The 23,386-nt window shown below is 42.2% G+C and overlaps 1 protein-coding gene across 3 annotated transcripts; it reads right to left on the bottom strand.

Annotated features, from left to right (window-relative positions):
* Positions 1-14: 14 nt before the first annotated feature.
* Positions 15-22,775, bottom strand: homer1b (homer scaffold protein 1b). Of its 3 annotated transcripts, none has more exons than XM_020100914.2 (9): positions 22,636-22,775; positions 16,899-17,055; positions 14,177-14,308; positions 12,619-12,708; positions 9,131-9,279; positions 4,388-4,544; positions 4,063-4,173; positions 3,889-3,969; positions 15-3,423 (listed from the first exon to the last, which is right to left on the bottom strand). In XM_020100914.2, exons 1-9 carry the CDS (start codon positions 22,638-22,640, stop codon positions 3,232-3,234), a joined length of 1,074 nt encoding a protein of 357 aa, XP_019956473.1. In that variant the 5' UTR covers positions 22,641-22,775; the 3' UTR covers positions 15-3,231. The 3 variants fall into 3 exon arrangements, with proteins under 3 accessions (XP_019956473.1, XP_019956472.1, XP_019956471.1); XM_020100913.2 differs by lacking the exon at positions 22,636-22,775 and adding an exon at positions 17,137-17,352; XM_020100912.2 differs by lacking the exon at positions 22,636-22,775 and having other exon boundaries at positions 16,899-17,353.
* Positions 22,776-23,386: the final 611 nt, after the last annotated feature.

Genomic DNA, 23,386 nt, shown 5'->3' with positions numbered 1-23,386 from the left:
TCACTGTCGACTGATTGAGTTAATATTGTGTTTTTAATTTAAAAGAAAAGAAACAACAAAAAGTAATTTGTACACCTTGAATTCTGCAGTCACTGTATTTGAATACAAAACATAGCATTTCTTTGTCCACAGAGGTGTGTTCCTCAGCCCAGGTCGGGCCGTCTCTGTTTGAATTCAACACAACAAAAGGCTTGAGCTCGGCTGAAGCACCAAACAGGTGTGTGTCTCCTGATTGGCCTCCACCAGCATTTGCTTTTTATTCCACAGCGCGGTATTTCAGTTTGAGAGCAGCACTTGACTTGGTTTTGTGATGCTTGTGCTCAAATTGTTCGCTTACACTCCTGTGCTCCAGCTTCAGCTCTTTTTGTCACGCTCGCTACTTCTCTGTTTCTCTGCTCTCGGATTGTTTTGTGCAACTAGTCTGTCAAAAATTCACCAACCAATAGATTGGCAGGTGCAGTGTTGTAGAGTGAAATTGTCCCGCCCTCACTGTGGGTGCCTTAGCTTTACTTTTTTGAGAGAACAGTACAGGCGATTTCTGAAACTGGGTTCATGCACTCCCGTTCTATTGGTTGGGGAATTTTGACAGACTTGTTGTGCAGAATAAAAATCCAAGACCTGAGCTACAAAATATCTGAGTGCAAGCGCAGTTTTAGCACAAGCAGAGCAAATGAAAGTAAATGCAGGGGCTATTTGAGTGCAAGGGAAGGCGTCAAAAAATTTGAATTGGAAATCAATTATTCCTGCTCTCAAACTGAAAGACCATGCTCTTGAATAAAGGTTAAGAAAACACAATAAAATCCTTTCACCTGCATACACACAAGTCTCACCAATCTACGAACATCAGCCTGAGGTACCTCTTTAATATCATGAGTTCAAAATTACTTTAAATAGTCAAAAATATTGCCAGTCTTCTCATACCTCTAAATACAATAATATTAATCATAGTAACAATAATAATCATAATACCTACATTTAAATACCATAAGTTACAAAACAGGAGAATGAAAAGCTTCTTATCCACTACTGTACAAAGGCATTCATTTAACAACAGCATTAATATTTAGGTTTTCCACCTCTGACATTTGACAGTCAAAGTTAAACCAGGAAGAGAAAAAAACTAGGTAACATCTCCCTTTACATGGGTCTTATTCCAGTGTATTAACCTGCTGTGTAACTAACTACACTAATATTTTACGTATAGAATTCTGCTGTGCTATAGGACTTAATGATTAAATCTCTGGGTATATAGTGGAGTTACAACAGTGTAATAACACAGTGCAAACAGGGTGCTCAGTTGAAAGGCAGGATGAGCAGCATTTCACGTGAGCATAGCGTTTTAGAATCTTTTTAAAGATGCAGTTTTTGGATTTGACTGTTACTGGAGCCGCTTTATGTGTGGAAATCGTTTGTACAGAACATATAACACTGCATTTACATTGTGTTGCTATGCCATTTTAAACAGATATTGAGGAGGGTTTCATTGTTTACCTACAGACTAGATACTCTACTATACTATGCGATACTTTTCCATTGGTTAATACACAACAATAAGCCGCGGCAGGGTGTTACTGCATTTGAGTTATTCATCCATTCATTTACAATGCCATCATGAGTAGAAAGTTGTCCTATATAGTTCTATAATTATATCATCAGTGTTATATTCTATGTAAAAAACAAAACAAATATAAACTGAGTACAGTTCTTAGTCTTCACCCAGTGAGGAGTGAATATCTGTGGCCTGCTTCAGGGTGGAGATTTACGAACATGTAGATGACGCTCTGTAAGCCCTTCACGACGCACTACTTCGACAGGGCTGCCACACAGGTTCGCGGTCAACGGTTGTACACTTTCTGTCGGACATGGGGGCGATCAACTGAGCTGCGTTTGACCTTTATCTGCATGAGTCCACTGAGTAGAGTACCTGATAGAATGAGATAGAGGTGTCTTATAGAGCCTGTTTGGTATTGCTCAGTGTGTGTGTGTGTGTGTGTATATCGGCCTTGATGTCCAAAAAAAACCAAAAAACGGGATCTTCCTCTCACTACACAAAACACACACACAAATTATATACAAACACGTGTCCACTTGCGTGCGCTTCAAAGGCACACGTTATGTCGTAGGGTCAGGCCTTGTTCAGAAACACACACCACACTGAGCTTGGCAGGAAGATAGGTCACTTGTCTGAGATGGTGGAAGCAGTCTGGATACAGGAATTCTCACATCAAATCTAGCGTGCCCATTAAAATTTCTCTGTGGCACAAGTGATGCCTCTGGAAGATTGAACACTATCCGTCATGTAGGGTTTTTCTTTTTAAATACGCCGTGGATACATAGCAGTCTGTTCTCTTCACTCAAGAAGCATAAACCAAGCTCAGTTTCCGAGAAGCCTTGTGTGTCCCGGCTGGTACACAGAGCCGTCCTTTAAATCTCTGTTTCCAGTGAAACTCCGCTGGCAGCCCGAGCTCAAACGTGGGACTCTTTGTGTTCAGCACTTCTCTGTACAGTAAGTCACTTTGGATCAAAGCATCTGCTAGTTAGAGGACAATATTTTCGGGGGGATTTGGCAGCTTTGGCGCAGTTCTCGCAGAGTCTTAACGGCAATTATTTCCACATGACTTTCAACATTCCCCTTGTGGGGGGGGGGGGCAGTTTAGAGATGCAGTGTGTGTGTGTGTGTGTGTGTGTGTGTGTGTAAGAGAGAGAGAGAGAGATGTTGTGATGCTTCAATCTGTGGTGCGGCTCTCCCAGTCAAACAGCAGATGGCACTGAGGCACAGTTCTCAAGTTAACTCTTGGTGAGTGAGGGTGGGTGTGTGTGTGTGTGTGTGTGTGTGTGTGTGTGTGTGTGTCTGTGTGTGTGTGCGTGTGCGTGTGTGTATGTGTGTGTGTGGGGGGGTTGCCACAGCAGGCATCTCAACGACAGGATCAATTCAACCAAGGTTACACCTACACCAGCCAATCAGAAGGCCAAGATGAGGTAGTCCCTGTATTGTCTCGAACGACAGGAGTGCCTGCGGTTGGTTGGAGCTCGGTGCCTGCAAGGTTAAAAACCGGGAGTTAGCTGCCCTTTTTTGAGCAAAATTAGAATTGGGGCAGTGCAGTGTCTCAGTCTTAGTGTGTGTCGAGTGTAGGAGAAAGGTTGGGGCATGGTGGGGTGGGATTGATGAGGTTGAGTTAGGGGTGTAAATTATCATATGGCTCTGTCTGTGAAGATCGGGCAGCCCCGTCTCTAGCTGGCCTCCTCTATGAGCCGAGCCAAGGTGTCTCTGAGCTCCGTCAGCTCAAAGATCTTGCCGTCCAGCATCTCCAGCAGCGTCCGCAGGCTCTTTCTGAAATTCTCCTGCTCCTCCTGGTTCTCCTCTAACCGCTGCTCTGCACCCGCCAGCTGCTCCTCTAGCACCCGACTGCGCAGCTCAGTCTCCTGGAGAAACAGAGGCAGTGTCTATGAGATATTTATGTTATTAGATGGGTAATATGAGGCCTACACACTGTGATGGAAGTTTTTTGGAAGCTGGTGAAAGGAGAGCTCAGGCAGCAGCTGATGATCTTATGCAGAGGAGTGTGTGTAATGTAGACTTGATGCATCAAGGAGACCAGAAGATGGAACAATACACAAACACTATCAGAGTAACATGAGCAATCGTCCCCCAGATTTGCTGTCACTCTCAATGTTACATGTAGGTGTTCACATCCTATTGGACAGTTAAACCTTGAGTATGCATTTCTAAATCACATTGTGATTGTTTTGTCATTGATGTCCTCGTATGCAATGTGAGGGAGCAGGTAGGTCCAAGAACAGATTCTGTCGAATACAACTTCTTGCTATTATTAACAGCAAATTATTTTTGGATGAAAGTGTTCCCCACTGAAGTCTCATTTCACTCACCTCAAGTTTCTGGGTAAGAGTGTCTTTCTGCTCCATCAGGTCGTTCATGGTTTCCAATTCTTCTTTTAACTTTTCCATTTCCTGTAGGACAGTTAAAAAGATGATGAGGATGTTTAAAATGCATGTACACACACACACACACACACACACACACACACACACACACACACACACCTCTTCTTTATCCCTTAGCGTATTCTCCAGTTCCTCTATGGTTTGGTTGAGTTCAGTCTTCTGGGATTTGATCACTGGGGTTTGGTTGCTCTGGCACTCAAGCTCCGTCACCTAAAAGGAGGAAATGGACATTGTGAAATAACCCATCTTTAATTTCCACTCTTTTTACTCTCCCTCCTGCTTACACCCATTACTCCTCCATTTTTCATGACTCCCATCTTCTCATCTTGACTTCACACAATCCTTTCCAAATGATCCCTCCTGTTTGCTTTGAAAAGACATGTATCACACATGAAAACAGGCATTCCCATGCCCCTTCCCTCACTCTTTTGTGTAGTCTCTCGGCCTCCTCCTGGTAGGCAGCCAGTTGTTGTTTCCACTGTTTGACGTTGGCTGTGGACTCCAGCAGGGCTGCCGTTAGTTTGGCATTGTTCCCCTTTAGTGCCTCCAGCTCAGCCTCCCAATGTTTTGTCATGGCGGGGCTGCAGAACACAGAGAGATGTCAGGTTACCACAACAGTAACATAAAATTATATGTGATTATTCATGTCGGATATGAACTGTATAAATCAGTAAAATTGTTATGTCTGATCTAAATGAATAAAACTGTGAAGGTTTAATTTTAACAAGACCTCACACAAATACAGAATTAGAACTATTATCATTTGTAAGTATCCCTCCATCCATCCATCCATCCAGACAACCGCTTTGTGTTTATAGTCTTGAACTATTCAGTGATGTGTCCATCCATCTATCCATCCATCCATCTATCTATCAGCACTGAGAGTTGATAGAGGCTGCAGTGGGCACTCAGACAGGAGGTCAGCACTCCCCGGACAGAAGCTGTGAAAGCAGCCGTCTGCCACATGAGTTGTAATCTGAGATTATATCCTCAGACTGGCTGGAGCCTAATCTGGTCCAGCTACTCACAGATGGGAAAATGAGATGAGGGAGAAGTGATTGACTGTGATTGAATTTCCAGATGGATGTGTGGCACGTGTGGGAGAAAAAGGCTGATGGGTAAAAAAAACTGCGTTGAAGTGTAATATTAGATATAAGTATGAAGGGAAAATGCTTCCGCTGTGCATCTCCCCTGTTAGATATGAACAGGCATTCATCTAGATTTATATAATGCCCACTCTGTCTCTCACATAATGTCTGACCTGGGCAGGTGAATACTGATAGATCTAAATGTTGTCGAGTACTGACATGGAGTCAAGTGCCTTTGAAAAGGAGCTCCTACTCCCACATGCTTCACAGTAATCCCTCACAGCGGTGGAAACACGTCCACAGGAAAACACAAAAAAGAAGCTGAGCTCGATCAAGGAGTGATGAGGCCATGCGTATGACCCAGAACTGTGTTTTCACTTGTGTTCCGCCCCCTCATGGAACCTACACACGTATATACGCTGAAACACTGCAGCCGTTCTGCACTATGCCATAACGCCCACTCTATGGAGTGTAAAAGAGAGAAAGCCCAGAACTAATTCACTCAGGACTCCCACGGTGCCTTCAGTTCTTACACAACAGCCACCCCCTCTGTGAGTGCAAGTGTGTCTGCGTGTGTGACGCATAAGAGGGAAACGACACACACAACCACACACCCTCACGCATGTACACACATGGAGGGATGCTGTCACCAAGGCACGCAGCCCCGCCAATGTATAAACCCCACACAGCAGCTCAGAGAGCAGGAGAGCAGGAGAGACGTCAAGATGTGCAGATGGAGACAGACGGAGAGAGCGAGTGAGAGCGACGGAGGGAGAATTAGAGGAGAGGAAAGAGTGCAAGATGTTTTGACACTGGCGTTCGTCTCCATTAAATGAGGCTGGCTGAAAGGCTTCAGGAGGGCACCTGAGCACGATCCTGGGTGAGCAGAGCTGAGGGTGTGTGAGACGTGGAGGGTAAGTTAGCTGCTGCTGTGTCACTGAACTTCTCTTTTAAAGATGATGTAATTATTGAGACAATCATTAATCATGAGGATTTTATTAGCTATTGATTCTTTTTAGTGTCTGTTCATGATGTCATTTTTTTAATTTATAGCCACCTGGGAGCAAAGTATGATGTTGAACTGAAGAAGAAATAAGTTCTTGTTTGTGCCAGGATGAAATTGTTAAACACTTTTTGCAGCATGCTTGAATAAAATGAATTCACATCTTCAAAGTCTCAGACTGTAAAAATCAAAAGTTTTACATCAATACAGAAGATTGCATTAGTTGTGTTTTTATTTTACTTGTATTTTATTCTGAATGTTGTACATATTGTACACACTGCTAATTCACCTTCAATGAATAAAACATCAATAGTTTGTTTTGTGTCTTTTACTTTTTCACAACGACAAAGATAATTCTCCTCCCAGGCTCAATAAAGCTCAAACTAACACACAGAAGATCTTTCTACAGTTTTCCGTGTTTCTACCGTGTTCCTGACCACCACACGTTTTCAGGTAGGTTCCTTCTCCTCATGGAGCCCTTCAAGAAGCAGGGAGGCAGAGCAGTTGCCATGGCAGCACCGGAGGAACGGAGGATGCTGGCGGCATCCTGACGCATGACATCGGCATCATCTCCTTTCACACAAGCCCAGAGCAAATCCGCCAACAGATGCCTACATCCGCCACCACTAGAAGACCATTCACAGGTCTTAGAACATTCTGACAACGATTCAAAACGAGTGCACTGCAGACCTGCCAAACACGCCCGCATCCTGCGATACACAATCCCCTCTCACAGCCCTGCATACAGCTGTCTCTCATCCTCCTCTCTCCTCCTCTGCCCTCTGCACCCACTCATACCTGCCTACACAACAGCATGGTGTACACGCTGTGGAGATAAGTCATCAGCTAATTCCAGACACATGACAGAGAGACGAACTGAGAGCGTCATGTAGAGGTCTGAGGCAAAAACACCTGATTTCTGTGCTCAGGTGCATTTCTACATGTGGGTCTGAAGCCGTGTACAAATAAAGACATTGAAAAAAACACTACAAAATGTTTTATTCTTTTCTTCTGGCCATCAAACCAACTACATGCTTACACAATGATAAACAAATAGTCACACAGTACAGTTCGAGGCAGATGAAGCTACTGTAAAATTAGAAACAACAGTAAAAAAGAGATGGCGTGTGGTAAAATAAAAATCTGGATGGCTGTTGCATATGCCTCTCAGAAAATGTGAGACTGACGTTTACTTGTTACATCCATACTTGCCATAGCAAATGCTGAGAGTCAACCCTCTCCCACGCATGCAGCATTAATAGACATATCAGCAGCAAGGCTGCAGCAGTGGGTGTCCTCTCTACATCCTGCTCTCTCTGCACAGATCTGTGTAGCCTCACAGAGTTCATGATAGAGTGGTGGGGATTTCTAGGTATTTGCACTTGAGAAGGCTTTACAGTCAGTCTCTAAAATGATCTTTAGATATCAAAGATGGGAAGGCTCTCCACTCAAACACCAAGAGTTAACCAAATAAGAAAGATAATACATTAAGCGATTGATTGATATCTTTAATTATTAAGAATCGCAGCCAGAGAAATGATCAAAGTGGCACACGTTACAGAGATTTTACAAAAGAAGATTTGTAAAATTTAAAAAGGTGTTTACAGTCAACTACAAGTGACAGAATATAAAACGACAGAACATTTCCTTTCCTGAGAAAAAACATCACTTCACGTACGAAAACGACTCAAACTGGTTGTCCAAGCCCTACAGTGTGTGTGTGTGTGTGTGTTTGTGTGTAACGTGTGTAACGTGTGTAACGTGTGTAACGTGTGTAACGTGTGGGGATGCTGTGAGCCTCTGTGAGTCAGAAACTGGAAAGGTTGAAAACTAGTGAAGGAGAGATGCTTTGTATAAAGTCTGTGCATAAGATTCCTTTACATCTAGTGACACACACACACACACATACACATTGTGTCTGTCTGTCTGTCTGTCTGTCTTGGTCTTTTTCTGCCACCCACTATCCACAGATTGTTATATAAGTCTTACATAAACGCGTCATTGACCTTTTCAGTGATGAACCTCACAGCCACACCTCTTCAGAAATCCATTATTCACAGAAAAAAATATTTACATTGCACTTTGACCCCTTTATGTTACATAATTTAGATAATGTAATTTTTCCATCTTTGTTTGTGAAGCACTTTATGAACTTGTTTTTGTGCTATATAAATAAATATAGATGAAGTGTATTATTATTATTATTATTATTATCATTATTATTATGTACTCTGTGTGAAGTATATGATCCAGTATTGACAGTCACAAGTCACAGGAATCCTCCATTTTCAGATTCATTGATCAAACAGGGCACGGAGACACAAGGAATGTATACAACAGTAGTGCCGCATGCATATAGAGGTCACATACTCTATAGTGCATCAAACAACATAAAGGTCAAAAGTAAAAATTTGCATTTTTAAAAGATGTTGTTGCATTGCAGTGGGCAAACATGAAATATGTGAGTTTATAAGCATGCTCAGATTCAACAAATAATTCCTCCTTCCTGAGAAACACTTAGTTTCATGTCTTGCTGGTCCACGTGCAGTGACACAATGTGAGTGTCACTGATATCGTTCAAGAAATAGTCCTGTATTGTCATTGCACCCATATCCCTCCTCACTGGAGTTTTTATCAGTTAGTAAAACCAGGCAGAGCTGCAGGTTTTGTATAACTCTCCCACTCACTGGCCTGGGACCAGGCTTTTATTATTTGGGAATGTTTGTGCCTGAACATATTTTTTTGTGTTATGTCATATTATTATTGTCATATATTTTGTGCAGTTATGATGCCGAAGTTGTCAGGACTTGTAACGACATCCCTATCAGAAAGAGCAGACCCGACAATTCTTAAACTGCTCCCTGGAGAGGAAAAACACGAGAGAGCAGCGATGAATAGAGAGAGTCCACGGCCATGCTGACATGCAACACACACATGTCCAGGCAGACGAGAGAGGTGTGTGCACCTCACACAAATTGCAAAACAGAGAGAAACTATTTTATAAGTGTGTGATATTTGACAGTAAGTGCTGTAACATTTCTATTGTAACAACCCATGACCATGCTGTGGGATGTACCTGTGTGAGAAGGCCAGTGCGTTCTGTGTTGGCTCTGGGCGGCTGTCTGAGTTGGGAGTCGTGTCACACATGTCATCTGTGCCGTTGATGGTTTCCATGGGCGGGGTCAGTGGTGTCAAAGGTGACGAGAGCTCACCCGCCGGAGACTCCTGCACGTGACACAGAGGTGGTCAGCTGTTACTGTCAGATCAGACGTCCAATCATCAGTCAGACATGATTGAAATATCTTAATCCTCGTATCACTATGCACATTTACATAAGACAGGATCAACTGTGAAATCATTTGACACATTATAAATCCAACTAATCTATGTCAAATTTTTAGTTGTTAAAAACAAATTCTGCAACGATGAACCAGAAACTTTGACCGACTTTTTTTTTACCATTGCATCCATTCAAGTATATTTTAGACTCGATTTAAATATTATTCATTGTGTAAATCTAATCTTAGTAATACATTTTATAACACATTTTAAAGATGAGAATACTAACTTTTTTCTTCTGTATATTTATGTTATATCATTTTTTATGTGATATATGTATGGACTACTGCTTTATTTACAGATTTTTTAAATTTATACATCTGTTTATTTAAATGTACTGTCATATTAGTGGATTATTTTCTGTGTGGAGCACATATTTGCAATGTTTTTACATATAAAATAAAATAAAGCAATTTAGTATTCAAATTTGCAACGTCAATAAATAAACATATGTGTGAAAAAGTGATCATTAAACCTTCAGTCAGGTCACAAAAGCTTTTACATCTGCTACATTTTATTCTTCTCAGTCTAGATTCTGTTCTACAGCAAAAGTGTCAGGCAAACAGGGAATGGAACATTTACCAAAAGCAGATAGAGTCATTTGTTTTCACACAGAAGAAGAACTGTGTTATAGTTATTATGAAGACAGACGCTATGTCTGGAGTGACAAAGATTTTTACTAGTGATTCACTTGTGGATTATTTTTCATAATTAATTAAGATTTCAGCTGCTCAATTTGTTGAACGCTCCCAATAATAATGGGAGTTTATTTTAAAATAATTAAAACACTGAATTAAATGGAGAAAAAACTAAATCCTCAGATTTACGACGCTAACCAAAGCTTTTCTTGTGCAGGATTAACAACACTGATGCAAATTTTCTGCTTGTTTCAGCCACCGAGGGAATGTACCTACAATTTACCCACTAAATTATGATTAACTCACAGGTAATAATACAAAATGTATAATAATTATGGTAAAAAGAGAAAATAAGAATCTCATACATAAACAATCTTCTGTGTGTGTGTGTCTCACACAGTGATAAAGCTCTTACTGCTGGTTCCACATGCCTATAGGCCGTTAAATAGCTTAGTATGACAGTGGGAAATTGCGAATTAATGCTTATCTTTATATCCCATACAAGCACAGAATTATACCAGAGACAAATCATTTAGCTGCTGCACGTACATAAAACAAAGCTGTTACAACTCTGGGCTCCGGCACAATGCAGCAGCACAATGACACTGCCTCTACGTCTCTAATGGACAAGCAGGAAGTGTGAGATAAGAGGAAGATTATGGCGGGTGCTACATTTTGCACTCAACGTTCATTAATACACCATTTAATATCTGTTCCGGACACATTTTCCTCTGGGGTCTGGCTCACTGGGACCAGCATATAGAATTTAGCTCAGTGTTTTCTCATCTCGTTTCATCGGAACAATTCTTCTCTTGCGTCTCTTTTTTTAGAGTAGAGAAAAGATAAGATGGGGAGATTAGAAAGAGAGCCAGTAGGCATGTGGGTGAAACATTGACTTTCAGTGGTGAAAGAGAGCAGACAGCTTCAGTGCTCTGCTGCAGGCTTATATTCTGCACAATGCAACGTCAGTCCCTCCTCTTCCAGCAACATGCGAGCTGTGCTGGCCAGCGTGCACGTGCAGCCTTCGACCCCCGATGAGAGCGAAGCTGTCCACTTGGCTTCATTAAAAAACATCCTCCCATGGGGAAGCACAAAGGTACTGTAGCATTTCAGCCCACGTGGGCCGCGGCATTGATAGCACAAATAATAGGCCGCAGCGCGGTTGGGGGTCACTCCTGTTGCCTCCATAATGAACAAAGGAGGACATGAAGCCTGTTAGCAGCCTTTAAATTAAAGAAGAGATTTCTCTGGGGATTCTCCTCTGAAACAAGCTAATTTTCTCTCAGACACAGCTACATGCCCTAAAACACTTCATTATTAGCCACCCCACACAAACAAATACCAAACATACAAGCTAATTATGTTTTCCAAACTATGGTGAGTTCCAAGACAGCTTTGTTACACCACAGTTCATTTGTTCATTGGTTGGTTTGTGTATTGGTTTGTTTGCCAGCAAGATTACACAAAAACAGATTTCCATGGGACATGGGGGAAGGAAAAATCAATTTAATTTTGCAATAGATCCAGATAAATAGACAGATCCAGGAATGACTTCAGTTAACTTTGCGAGATAGGCATATTAAAGAGGTGGGTTTATATGGATGTGGAGTAGATTAAACACCTTTAAATATATAATATATTTTCATTGTTTATTCTCACAGTACGGTACGAAATGCTTAACTACAACCAACATTTAGCTGAGATGGATTCTTTCAGTAATGGGGTCACAGACTTGGGAAATCTTTAAAAGTTAAAGAGAATGATCCACAAGAAATCGGCATCTGTAGTATTCAGATCTGTGGTAAGAGTGCACTTTGGCCTTGACAGAGGTCTGTGCTCTACTGAGGGCCATTGTAACATTATAGCATAATTGTAATTCTTCACCTCAATGTCAGGAATTCCCACGGGGTCACACATTGGAGAAAAGTAACTTCAGCTGCTCTCAGACATGCACCGAGCTCTGGATAATCTTGGTAAATTTTCCGGAAACACAAATCTCCAAGTGAGCACCAGCCCCAAAGGAAGCACTCTGGATAATGTCCCAAGGAGCTGACGTGAGAACACACAAGGAGATTCACTGCGGGTGAGTGGGTGTGTTGACATTTCTAACATGCGACAGCGATAAGAGCCAACGCCGGTGTCTAACCTGACACATTCTGTGTTGTTGTGAACGCATGTGAATGGACAATGTCCTGCTGCGATGTTTCCGAAGAAAGTCCAGACCCAGTATTGTGGACATTCTCCGCAGTTCATGTCTGAAAACTGCAGCTTTAGTACATTTACTTAACACTAAAGTAAAATCCTTTGGTACGTGAATTCTAATTGAATAGCTCCATTTAACTTTATACTTTTCAAAGGAAAAATATTGTGATTTTATACTCCACTGCATTAATTGAGTTCATACACTCAAATGTGTAGAAATAATTTAATTCCTGCAATTTTTGGGTTTGGGAATCCTTACCAAAAAGTGTCTTATAAATCTATAACAGCAGCTTCAGCCAACTGACATTTCCTCAGGAGTGAGTATAGGCTGACATAATGGTTAAGAATTGGTGGGTGGGGTTAGGATAGTGTGTAGTGAACGTACCTGAGAAGGAGACGTGGCCATATCCTTCTCTTGACTCTTCTCTTTAGCGAGCCGCGCCGCTTCTTTATATTCTGCAAACTTCTCTGCAAACTGGACACAGGGGACAGATATCAGTATGGACTTCAATTCATATGAGATTTAATCTGTTCAGTAAAGCCATATGTGCCTACACACACACACACACACACACACACACACACACACACACACACACACACACACACACACACACACACACACACACACATACTGTACATACACAGATCAGTGTGTAATAAGTCAACTGTGCAGCTAGATGAGGGACAGAGAGAATCTGTTGCCAATAACGACCCACAGTTGAACTTAGAAAAGATGGCTCCTACCCATAATGCCCCAGCAGAAACGTGAGCTAACTAGGTCACCGTTAGTAACCTCTCTATCAGAGACATATGCACACACACACACACACACACACACACACACACGAACAAAGCAGACTGTGCCACTCTGCGGTTTTCCTTGTATAGTTTGCTTTTAATCATTTTATAGTTGTCGGTGGCTGAAGTTGACCTGTGGGGTTATTTTTGTCGAGTGTAAAGATACATCCACTGAGCCTGGAGAGGTAAGGTGAGCTCAGCTGAGGGGCTTTGGGCAAATATAAACATCCCTGATGTCCCTTCAGGGTGTGGTTCATCGCCATAACTACACTCCCACAGTTTTAAAGAGTGATATAGTTCATACAGATGTAAAGAGGGTTGAGTGGTGAGGAAATTTGACAGCTCTAATGAAGCCAGACCTTTGTCTGCTATATGTGGAGCTGCAATCAGTAACTTAATATCATCTCACTTCAGTGTAACTTAATAAGTCTGGTACAGTGATATAAATGCAGTAGTTCACAGCGTAAGTGTTCCTGGAGTGTAATTATGTTTAAACTTTAAATATGATTACTTTGCTCTTATATGGTTTATTTACTGATTGATTTTTAAAGTCTCACTAAGCTAAATTAAGAAAGACAGAGACAACAAGACAATTCTCATTAAAGGACCAGTTTAAACCAATATGTAACATTGGTGGATTGTCCCTTTAAATCTGAAGCATCACTGGCTCCATCTTTCATGTCGAGTCTATAATATGAAATATGTTTTTAATATCAGTGTGTGTGTGTGTGTGTGTGTGTTGTGTGTGTGTTATGTGTGGGGATGTTGTGTGCCTCCTCAGTTCACGACAGAGCTTAATCATACTGCAGAGGAGAGAATCCAACACCTACCCGAACACACACACACACACACACACACACACACACACACACACACACATATATATATTAATAACTTTCATAAACACACAGACGCACACAGAAAAAAAAGTCATTACAGCAAACTGCCACGCAGATTCTACACTTTGACAGAAACTATAGTAACTAGAGTAAAACGAAAGTTAACATGCCGTCCTCTCTCAGGAAGAGAGAGAGAGTGTGTGTATGTGTGTGTGTGTGTGTGTGTGTGTGTGTGTGTGTGTGTGTGTGTGTGTGTGTGTGTGTGTGTGTATGTGTGTGTGTGTGTGTGTGTGCATGCGGCACCTTGGCTAGGTGATGCTCAGTCGAGAATCCCAGGCCGTAGACAGTGTTTGCTCGACTGTCTGCCCACTGTCCAAACTTCTGTGAGGTCTTTGTGAACGTCATGTTGGGACTGATGGTGCTGTTGATTATTGCCTGCAAGACAGAGACAACCCACTTAACATGTATTCTATTAACTTTATTACTGCTGTGCATACAGGTGTGTGTGTGTGACAATTAATTGATTATTAGATTCTTTATTCGATAGAAATATGTTAATAAATAACCTAGCAGAGATTTATTATCAAGTTATATTGCTTACTGGATACAATTGTGTTTTGCACTAAATCTTAGACAAAGCAAAGTCTCTGAATTCATCACCAAGGGCTTCTGGGTAATTGCGTTGAGAATTTTCACAATTTTCAGACGTTTCATAGACTGTAACAAATAGCACTGTCAGTGTTGTGTTTCTATGCATGTGCGAGAGACAGGGGAGGCCTGAGAGAACAGAAATTATATAGCTTCTGGTCTACGTCAGGCCCACTCCCACCAACACAATAACATCCATATTTGTGAAGTGAACAGAGGGCGGCTCAGTGTGACTTTGAAAGCCTTCAGCTGCAGATTCAGTGATGTAGCATCATTACAACACAACAAACTTTAAAGGCATACACATAGAGGATAGAGTGGCTGGTAAATAGAAAGAGAAACTGGAAAAGGAAATGGCTGACATAGAAGTAAAACAAGGATTTAGAAAGTGTGCGTAAGCTCAATATCCAGACATTTTTGCATTGGGAGACATTTTTCTTGTTTACAAAAATGGTTTGAAAAAAAGCCCAAAACATTTATTTTCAGTCAGTCCCACATACACCATCCTGCTGTGGTAAATACTCATTTGATTTCCAAATCTGTTATTGGCACATAAACAATTAAATCCACTACTGACTAAGCAATGTTTGCTTGATAATCCTTTTAAAGGAAATGAAAGGATATGTTCATGTCTGGTTTCTGATTTCCTCATTGCAAAAGATGAGCTTGTGGAAAAGTCACAGAGTATTGAGTTCCTTTAATTTCCATTAACCAAAGAAATCGTTCTTATATAAGTCAACTTCCTTTGTTAGGTAACACAAATAGAGAACAAATTAATGGCTGATCAATTAGCAGTGTTGTGTAATAGCTGATATTCTGGCTGGCATCAATACACGACAATGACTTTGAGCAGGGTAGCAGTCAGAGAGTGTGTGTGGAATTTAGTGATCAAGTGTCTATTGAGCGAAACAGTGACCGCCCACTGAGGACAGTTCTGGTAATTTGTCATTCATTTTCTCTATTGGCGTTTCAGAAAATCCTTATATAAACCAGGCCAAACAGCTACTAGATAAAACGTGTCCCATATACCATTTCAAATGATCCCTTTCCAAACACTTGTTATTGCAAAAAACTGTAGTTTGCTCCTGTATTCATGTATAAACAGTTCCATTCAGTGTATAATATAGTAACCTAGTGTAGTAACACTGAATGTTCCGATCATAGCCAACATGATTTTCAAAGTTGTAGTAAACATTTCCATCATAACGGGGAGCTCCCTCAATCAGAGATGTCGATATTACACCCGAGGATTGTGGGTAGTGTAGTACTTCTCCTTGAAATTGTGTATAAAACAATGTACTTTTGGCTTCTACAGGTTAATTTAACAATGTTTCCTACTCTTGTAGCGGATGGTAAGTCTACCTTGGTTAGTTACAATATTATGGCTGATAATTCAAATCTCTATTAAGATCATCTCTTATCTGTGTGATATACTGACCATCAGAAATTGCTCATGCACACTTTGCTCTGTTCAAGGTCTCCCACCTTCTCGCTCACCTGGCTTCACACTTTTCTGCCTTCTCTAGTTTTTTTTCCTTCTACCACACATCCTTTTCACATCTGTTTCTCTCATTTATACTTCACCCCCCATCCCCATCTCCATAACTGGTGGGCAGAGTGCATGTGTGTGACTGGTCCGTCCCTGTATAAAATCTTCCATCACACCATGCCCCAGCAGAAATATCCCTCCTGGATCCTTAACAAGAATAACCTGAGACATTAAGTCATACATGCATAAATACAGTAGATGCACGCAGGCACAGGGTGAAACACGAGTCGGCGGTCTTGGGCGGGCTGCAACACTGACCTCTTTTGATTCCAGTGCAGAGCTTATTAACACCATTAAAGGTCCAGTGTGTAAGATTTAGGTGAAAGGGAACTATTGGCAGAAATTTTATGTAGAATAATCCTCATGATGTTTTCACTTGTTCATGTCATCTAAATTGGATGAATTGTAGTTTTCTTTACCCCAGAAAGTCCCTTTATATTCAAATACTTTATATTTACATCGAGGGGACCCTCTCTGCGGAGGCCTTCTGAGTTTTTATGACAATTAAAGGCTACCACAGGTTCTTTTTCATGTTTGGAAGGAGAGGGTGAGGTGAGGGGTGTTCAGCTGCAACATGCAATTTCAACACTAGATATCACAAAATTCTACACACTGTACCTTTAACACACACTGCCACTAAAATCTCCTGAAAGGATGTTTGATGTGTGATGAGGTGATTATATGGAAACATCTGGAACATCTAAATAAAACCATGCCAGCTGGTGGAAATTAAAAATAACACAAAGGATGGATACAGCAGGAAACATATAAAGAAGTCTGTGTGTGTGTGTGAGAGGTGAACAGCAACAATCTAAATCAAATGCTCACCTTGGTGCCATCCAGGCTGATGATGCGGTAGACGTTGCGCGTGCTGTCGTAGAAGTAGGAGACGGTGACGGCGTGCTTGCTGGTGGGCAGCCAGTTCTTCTTGGTGTTGGGGTCGATCTGGAAGACGTGGGCCCGCGTGCTGTAGATGGGCTGCTCCCTGAAGGGGACGAAAAAGAAGTGGTGAACCTCTTTGTGCCGCAGCACCAACGTCTCACCAAACCCGCTGCTGCCATCGGACCTCCTATTGCCCACAGGGGAGTCAGATCGCCCTGGCAACCGTATTTCCAACTCGCCTTCCTCCATAGTTACACCAAGGGAAGAGAGGCTGTCAAAGGACCCTGCTCACACTCATAGTCTTGTATACAAAGACAACAAGCTTACTGAACCCTTGAACTACAGCAGAGTTCCCACATACATGTTCAATCTACACCTCCACTAACAAGTTATCTCTCTAATCTACACACTCAGTGCACACAGCTCTCCAGCAGAAAGTCCTTCTCCCTGTGTAAGGCGGCTTCGACTCTCACTGCTCTGATATGGGAATGCCTGCAGCTCTGAGCGAGGGTCACACACGGGAGCACAGGGGGGGAAACGAGAGGGTTCAAGGCTAAATATAGACAGTAGGCCATGGTTAACTACCACAGACACACCCCACAGAGCTGCAGTTTCCACACACACACACACACACACACACATACACAGCATAAAAGTCCATGTGATGAACCTATGAATCTGTAAGTGTATATGTGGATTTGTGCTTGTGTCGCTTGGAAGAGAAGATGATCAAAACTCCATGACGGGTTCAGATGAGATGACTTAATTCCTTATTGACCTCTGTGTGATACTCAAACCTGAGTTTAGACTCACACCAATTTGTGTTTGTTGGGGATTATATAAGAGTCATCCTCGTTTTCTTTGGGTTTTTTTTTTTTACCAACCATTCACCCGTCACTCACATGTAACCTTCACTCCCTCGCTCTTCCATCCATTTATCCCTCGCTCCACCGTTCGCTCCTCCAGTGCCCTCATATATTCCAGCATTTTTGGAGATTCTCGGGTAATATCTACAGTCAGTACACACACACACACACACCCACACTCAAAGCACAGGGTGCAGAGGGAGATATTCTGGGCTGGCAGTGCTGGCAGAGCAGGAGATAGAGAAGTGCTTACACTGCACTGAGGGGGTGATGGGGGACATCAAAAGGCTTGCTGTATAAATTAATATTAAAATTCAGCAGCAGCACCCCTCCTGAGTGTGATTAGCCAAGACTGGAAAAGAAAGAAAAACATGGAGACAGGGAAAGAGAGAGAGAGACGGAGAGAGGGACGTTATAGGCAGGAAGAGAGAGAATGATTTGGAATTTGAGGAGTATGGGAAGGCAGAGAGTGAATGTGAGATGATTAATGCCGTCCCACAAAGCCGCTTGTGGAGTGCTGTTTGTGAATTATCATAATCATCGACAGCAGTGTAAGTGGCAGAACTGTGAGTCATTTCAACTCTCTCTCTGCACACATCACAACCACGGCCTGTCTGTATGATCTGTGCAATAGCCTCTTGGCAACTGGCGTTTTTCATTGCATAATTTGTTGGAGCTGTGGCAAATTTTTCAGCTCCTCGTGTGTGCGTGTGTGTGTGTGTGTGTGTGCACCAAACACAACAGTGCTTTTGTGCTTTGATTTTTACACGAACACCTGAGCCAACCAGTTTAGTTCCAAAATGACACCCACCACTTGTCAAATAAAAGCAATATCTACTCCTACAAGATGATGGATCTCCTTCCATCGTGAAATGATGAATGCTACTTTCTTACAAAATATGAATAAAAACAATCTCTGTATATATTTTTCCTCATTAAAAGCAAGTTTATATAACAGGAAAGTTATGCGACCCATAACACTAACTCCCACAGCCGTCTTTATTCATTTTTTTTTGTTACAGAGACTCTGAATCCCAAGGGGGTCCACTGAGACCATGTTGATCTTCTCACACAAAAGCAATGATGTCTAGCACCAGCATGTGGGAGAAGAAAGGAAGAAAGAAAAGCTATCTAACTTCTATCATGCATGAAGGAGGCATGCAGAGTGTGAATGTGAAAACTATAGCTGCCTGCCACGTTAACAGGAGGAAATGGAAGAGGGAAAAGAGTGTAAAAAAATGGTAGATTTAGTTGGGAGAAATAAGAGGTAATAGAAAAAGTGTGGAGGAAGAAGAGGAAGAGGAGGAGGAGGTGTTAAGTATGCAGAGTGTACTGCGTCACACAAGGGCAGGTGTGGAATGTGAATGTTAAAACAGAGAGAGAGACAGAGGGCAGGCAGAATGAGAGAGGGAGGGAGAGTGATGAAGTGAGAGAAGGACGGAGGGATGAGGAGGAACGTGGAGGAGGTGATGAATGTAGGAGAAGATGGAGCCCTGATGAATCCACCCATCGCAGAAGAAGATGAAGGAAGTGGGAAGCTCTAAACTGGGAGGTGCAAACAATTAGATGAACTGTGGCTGCTCAGATCTATACGCTCAGAAAGGTACAATGTCAAACAGCTAAGGGCCGTAGGACAGACGGTCATAGTGTAAAGTCTAACGTAACATAACGTAACATGATGCTATGTAATATTGTATTATATGACAAATTTTTACATTACGTTGTGTTATGCTTGTTACACATTGGATGGGTGGTGGCTTCGCACCATTTGGCACACATAACAATAATAATTGAATGTCATGTAATATAATGTGTCATAATGTAATGTAACATAACATATCATAGCATAACCCATTCCTGGGTCGTCAGTAACAACGGCACATGGTCTGCTGCGACTTAACAGTCGAAAGTCTAACTTAACGTAACGTAAGGTAATGTAACATTATGCTATGTAACATTGTATTATATTACATCATTTTACATTACATTACATTATGTTACCTTGCTTTACATTATCTTAAGTTAGATTATGCTAGTTGCATTACATTATATTATATCACATTCTATTACTTTCCATTATCTTCTAAAATAAAGTGATGTGATATTATCCAGTATTTTCATAAATTAATATTTTGATAGAGATTTTTAAATGCTCCTTTATTTTGTTAATTATAATAGTGATTGACAGCTTTTACTTGGAGTTCATCAGTATTGAAATAAGGAATTGATACCAGCTTCTAAAATCACCCTCTTGGTAAATTATGGAAAAGTCACTACAGGTGGACAGATATAAAGACAGAGTGGCAGATGTGTGATGTGAATTAAAGGGTAAGTACACACAAAATAAAAATAAACATATTTTCATATACCTCTTGTGGTATCTAGTGATTTTGTTTGTCCAGGTTTTGAGATAGTTCTGCCCACACACCAGTAGAGTGGACTCAACATCTTTTCAGCAGAAACAATGTCCACATTTGTCTGGGTATAGCAGCTCTCATTGTTGACAGTTTTTATCAAATAAGTAGACCCCATGAAAAATGGCAGGGATGTTTCTAGACTTTGTAAAATTGTTTAAAAAGATGTAAATGAAAAAATGAACAAAAACTTGTACTATGTTCAGCTATGATGGTCACCTCAACTCTACTTATGTTAACACTATTATTGATCAGTGAACAACTCTGTATAGCCGCCTACAGGGCATTCACATGCGCACGCACGCACGCACGCCCACACACACACACACACACACACACACACACACACACACACACACACACCTTTATTGTTGTATATAGTGCCTCCTGGGTTCAGGGGTTTGATGCACAGATGTGAACACTTGGCTTTGAGTCAACCAAACAGCTAAACACACACACACACACACACGCACGCACACACGCACACACACGCTGCATTTTACTTTCTACAACAGTGTGTCCCCTTTAACTATGCAGCTGCACCTTTTTCTACAGACGCTGAGAAACGAACTGAAGCGTAATGAAACATCTCAGGAGATCTCACTTTCTCGTGCCACCTCCAACTCTACTCCTCCACTCTCTTGAAAGTGTCCTTCCTGTCTTTTTCATTAACTCACCGGCAACAAGTTTGACAGCGAGTAGATCTTATTTAAGGTAGAGAGGAGTAATTAATGAGAAAATTCCCTGTTGCCCCAATCTACAGGGATGACCTAAAATGTGCCAGTAAACCACACACTCACTCTCTTTCTCACACACCCACACACACGAGCAAAGACAGGCAGCGAAACTGAGTTCGTCTGAATTGATTGTATTTGCCAGAGGAAGTGAGAGCGCACCAGAGAGAGTGTTGATAAGCATCTCCTGTTCTCATCCCATAACACTAATGTTCTCCTCCGTGTCGTTACCATTAGACCTGTAAGCGGCTTGGTATTGAGCCACGAGGCTGTATGTGAAATATGACTCTATCTGTATGTTTGTGCCATTAATGCCAGACAGGCAGCAAGACAGCAGACCTGCACCTATACTCACTTCATGTTCGCTCCGATCTCACCTGCACCTGCACATATTCACACTTGAGCTTTGTGCTGTAAATCACAGTTTAGATTTCAAATCACTGTGGATCAATTGAGTCACTGAGTCAGTTGCATAACAGTAAGTTAGTCACCAGTGTGGCAGGGCTCAGTGGAGAGCTGAGGCTGAGTGGGAGATTGCTGAATGATGTGTGCTGCCCACACTGTAGGAGGGCTGAGTGGGCGCCTGAGAGGCCTCCAGTGTATTGTAAATAGTTAATGCAGGAGTTTCGGGCTGATGCCTTGAAATCGCACCATGCCTGTGCCATATTGTTAACCTCCTGCTGTGCAATTAATCACAATGAACTGCAAGAGACAGCTGTTAATGAACGGCAGGCTTGGTGGGGGAAATGGACTGCTGAGCTCAGGGTTAGGGGACATGCAAATGAGCAGCGCTGTGCACCAGGCTGGATACTTCACCGATGGGTGTCTGTTTGTTGAGGATGTGTGAGGCAGCGGTCACCGTGCTGCCATAGAGACAGGAAGACACTTTCTGTCGCTGCAGCCTTGTGCAGCCTTGTAGCTCCATTTACCTGCTTTTGACATTATATGGTTCACAGACCTCTATTGAGCAGGACAAGGATCCTACAGAAGATCAGACCACAGTTTCTCTACGTGAGAATATTTAAAGAGGAGAGGCTGTTGTTAGCAATGGCTTTTTCCAGAATTACATAACTGTCTATAATGTAGGTGGGTAGTAAACAGTGAGACAGAGAGGCCCAAAAAACAGCATCTTTATCCAATATCTTATTGTTCTACAGGGCAGCAAAATAAATATGGAGCAGTGAGGAATTTAGATCGTAAATTCTAATTTAAACTTTTCTATACAGGCAACCTGGGGAGTATCACTGCAGATTTGGATGGTAAAAGTTTGATGATGGAACTTCTGCACCTGCATTTGTCTTGATCCTGAAGTGGGTTTCTATTTTACTCAACAGAACATATTTTATCTTATCCAGAGATGCAAGTTCCTTTATGATACACATCTGAATTGGTTGTTATCCTGTGCTGCACATGAAGGCCATGACAAGATCATTGCTCAGCCACACATGCCAGGCAAATGTGTGCATCCGCCACCAGCCCTCATGTTAAGACGGCCTGATCATTACGCATATGCACCCGGGTTATTATATTCTTATGCGTGGTGTGGTTTCCATGGCAGGCAAGTTCATATGGTGTGAGGCGGCCGCATGCAGCTGATGTGAATACCGAGAGGATGAGGTGGGGAATGGATCTCACAGTCAAGCCTTTGTGGGATAATAATCACACTTACCCCATTGTTGTGGTTGAAATGAAAGGCGACACCTGACCACTGATCCTTCTCACCGGCAATAATAAGAAAAAAATGAATGTCTCGGATTGGCTGCTGCTGCGTATGAAGGTCTTCTCTCTCTTCTACACGACAGCCTTCCCTTTATCGGTGCGTCTTCAGGAATTTGATGACAGCCGCTCCATTCCCCCTGTCCCCCTGTCACCGCGTGAATTCACACATACATGTCGTTGTGCACATGGCACGGAAATCACAGCTTCTTCTGCTTCTTCTCCGGCGCTGGGTGTCGTTTGGTGATGATGGAGCTGGAGCAGCAGCAGCAGCAGCAGAGGAGCTGTGGGAGATCCAGCGCAAGGCTCCGATGGAGACTTGACGTGCGCTCTGCTGTAGCCGCGTAAATGCCAGATCCCGGTCTCTGGAAGGGTGGAGGAGCCCTGCTGCCAGAGCTGGGAAAAGACAACCCTCATTTAGGCAGCAGATAACGCACAGACAGCATCACACTGTCCACCTCTCTCTCCGTCTCCCTCCCTCCCTCCCTCATTACCGTAGGTTCACAGGCTACACCCCCACTCTCGCCCAGACTACAGCTATTTCACAGCTCTCCCCCACATTCAGCATCACCAGTGCGCTCCTATAATAAAGAGAAATGCAGCACTTTGGATATAAAGCAATCTGTTGTGCCTCTGCAAAACCAATTGATGCATGTATTAATGAGCCCCTTATCAATGCTCTTTTACTGTTCGCATGACTCACA

The sequence above is a fragment of the Paralichthys olivaceus genome, chromosome 4, assembly GCF_024713975.1.
Source record: "Paralichthys olivaceus isolate ysfri-2021 chromosome 4, ASM2471397v2, whole genome shotgun sequence".
Classification (NCBI taxonomy): Eukaryota; Metazoa; Chordata; class Actinopteri; order Pleuronectiformes; family Paralichthyidae; genus Paralichthys; species Paralichthys olivaceus.
Note: the sequence above shows the minus strand (reverse complement) of the source record. Positions and strands in the feature narration are given on the sequence as shown.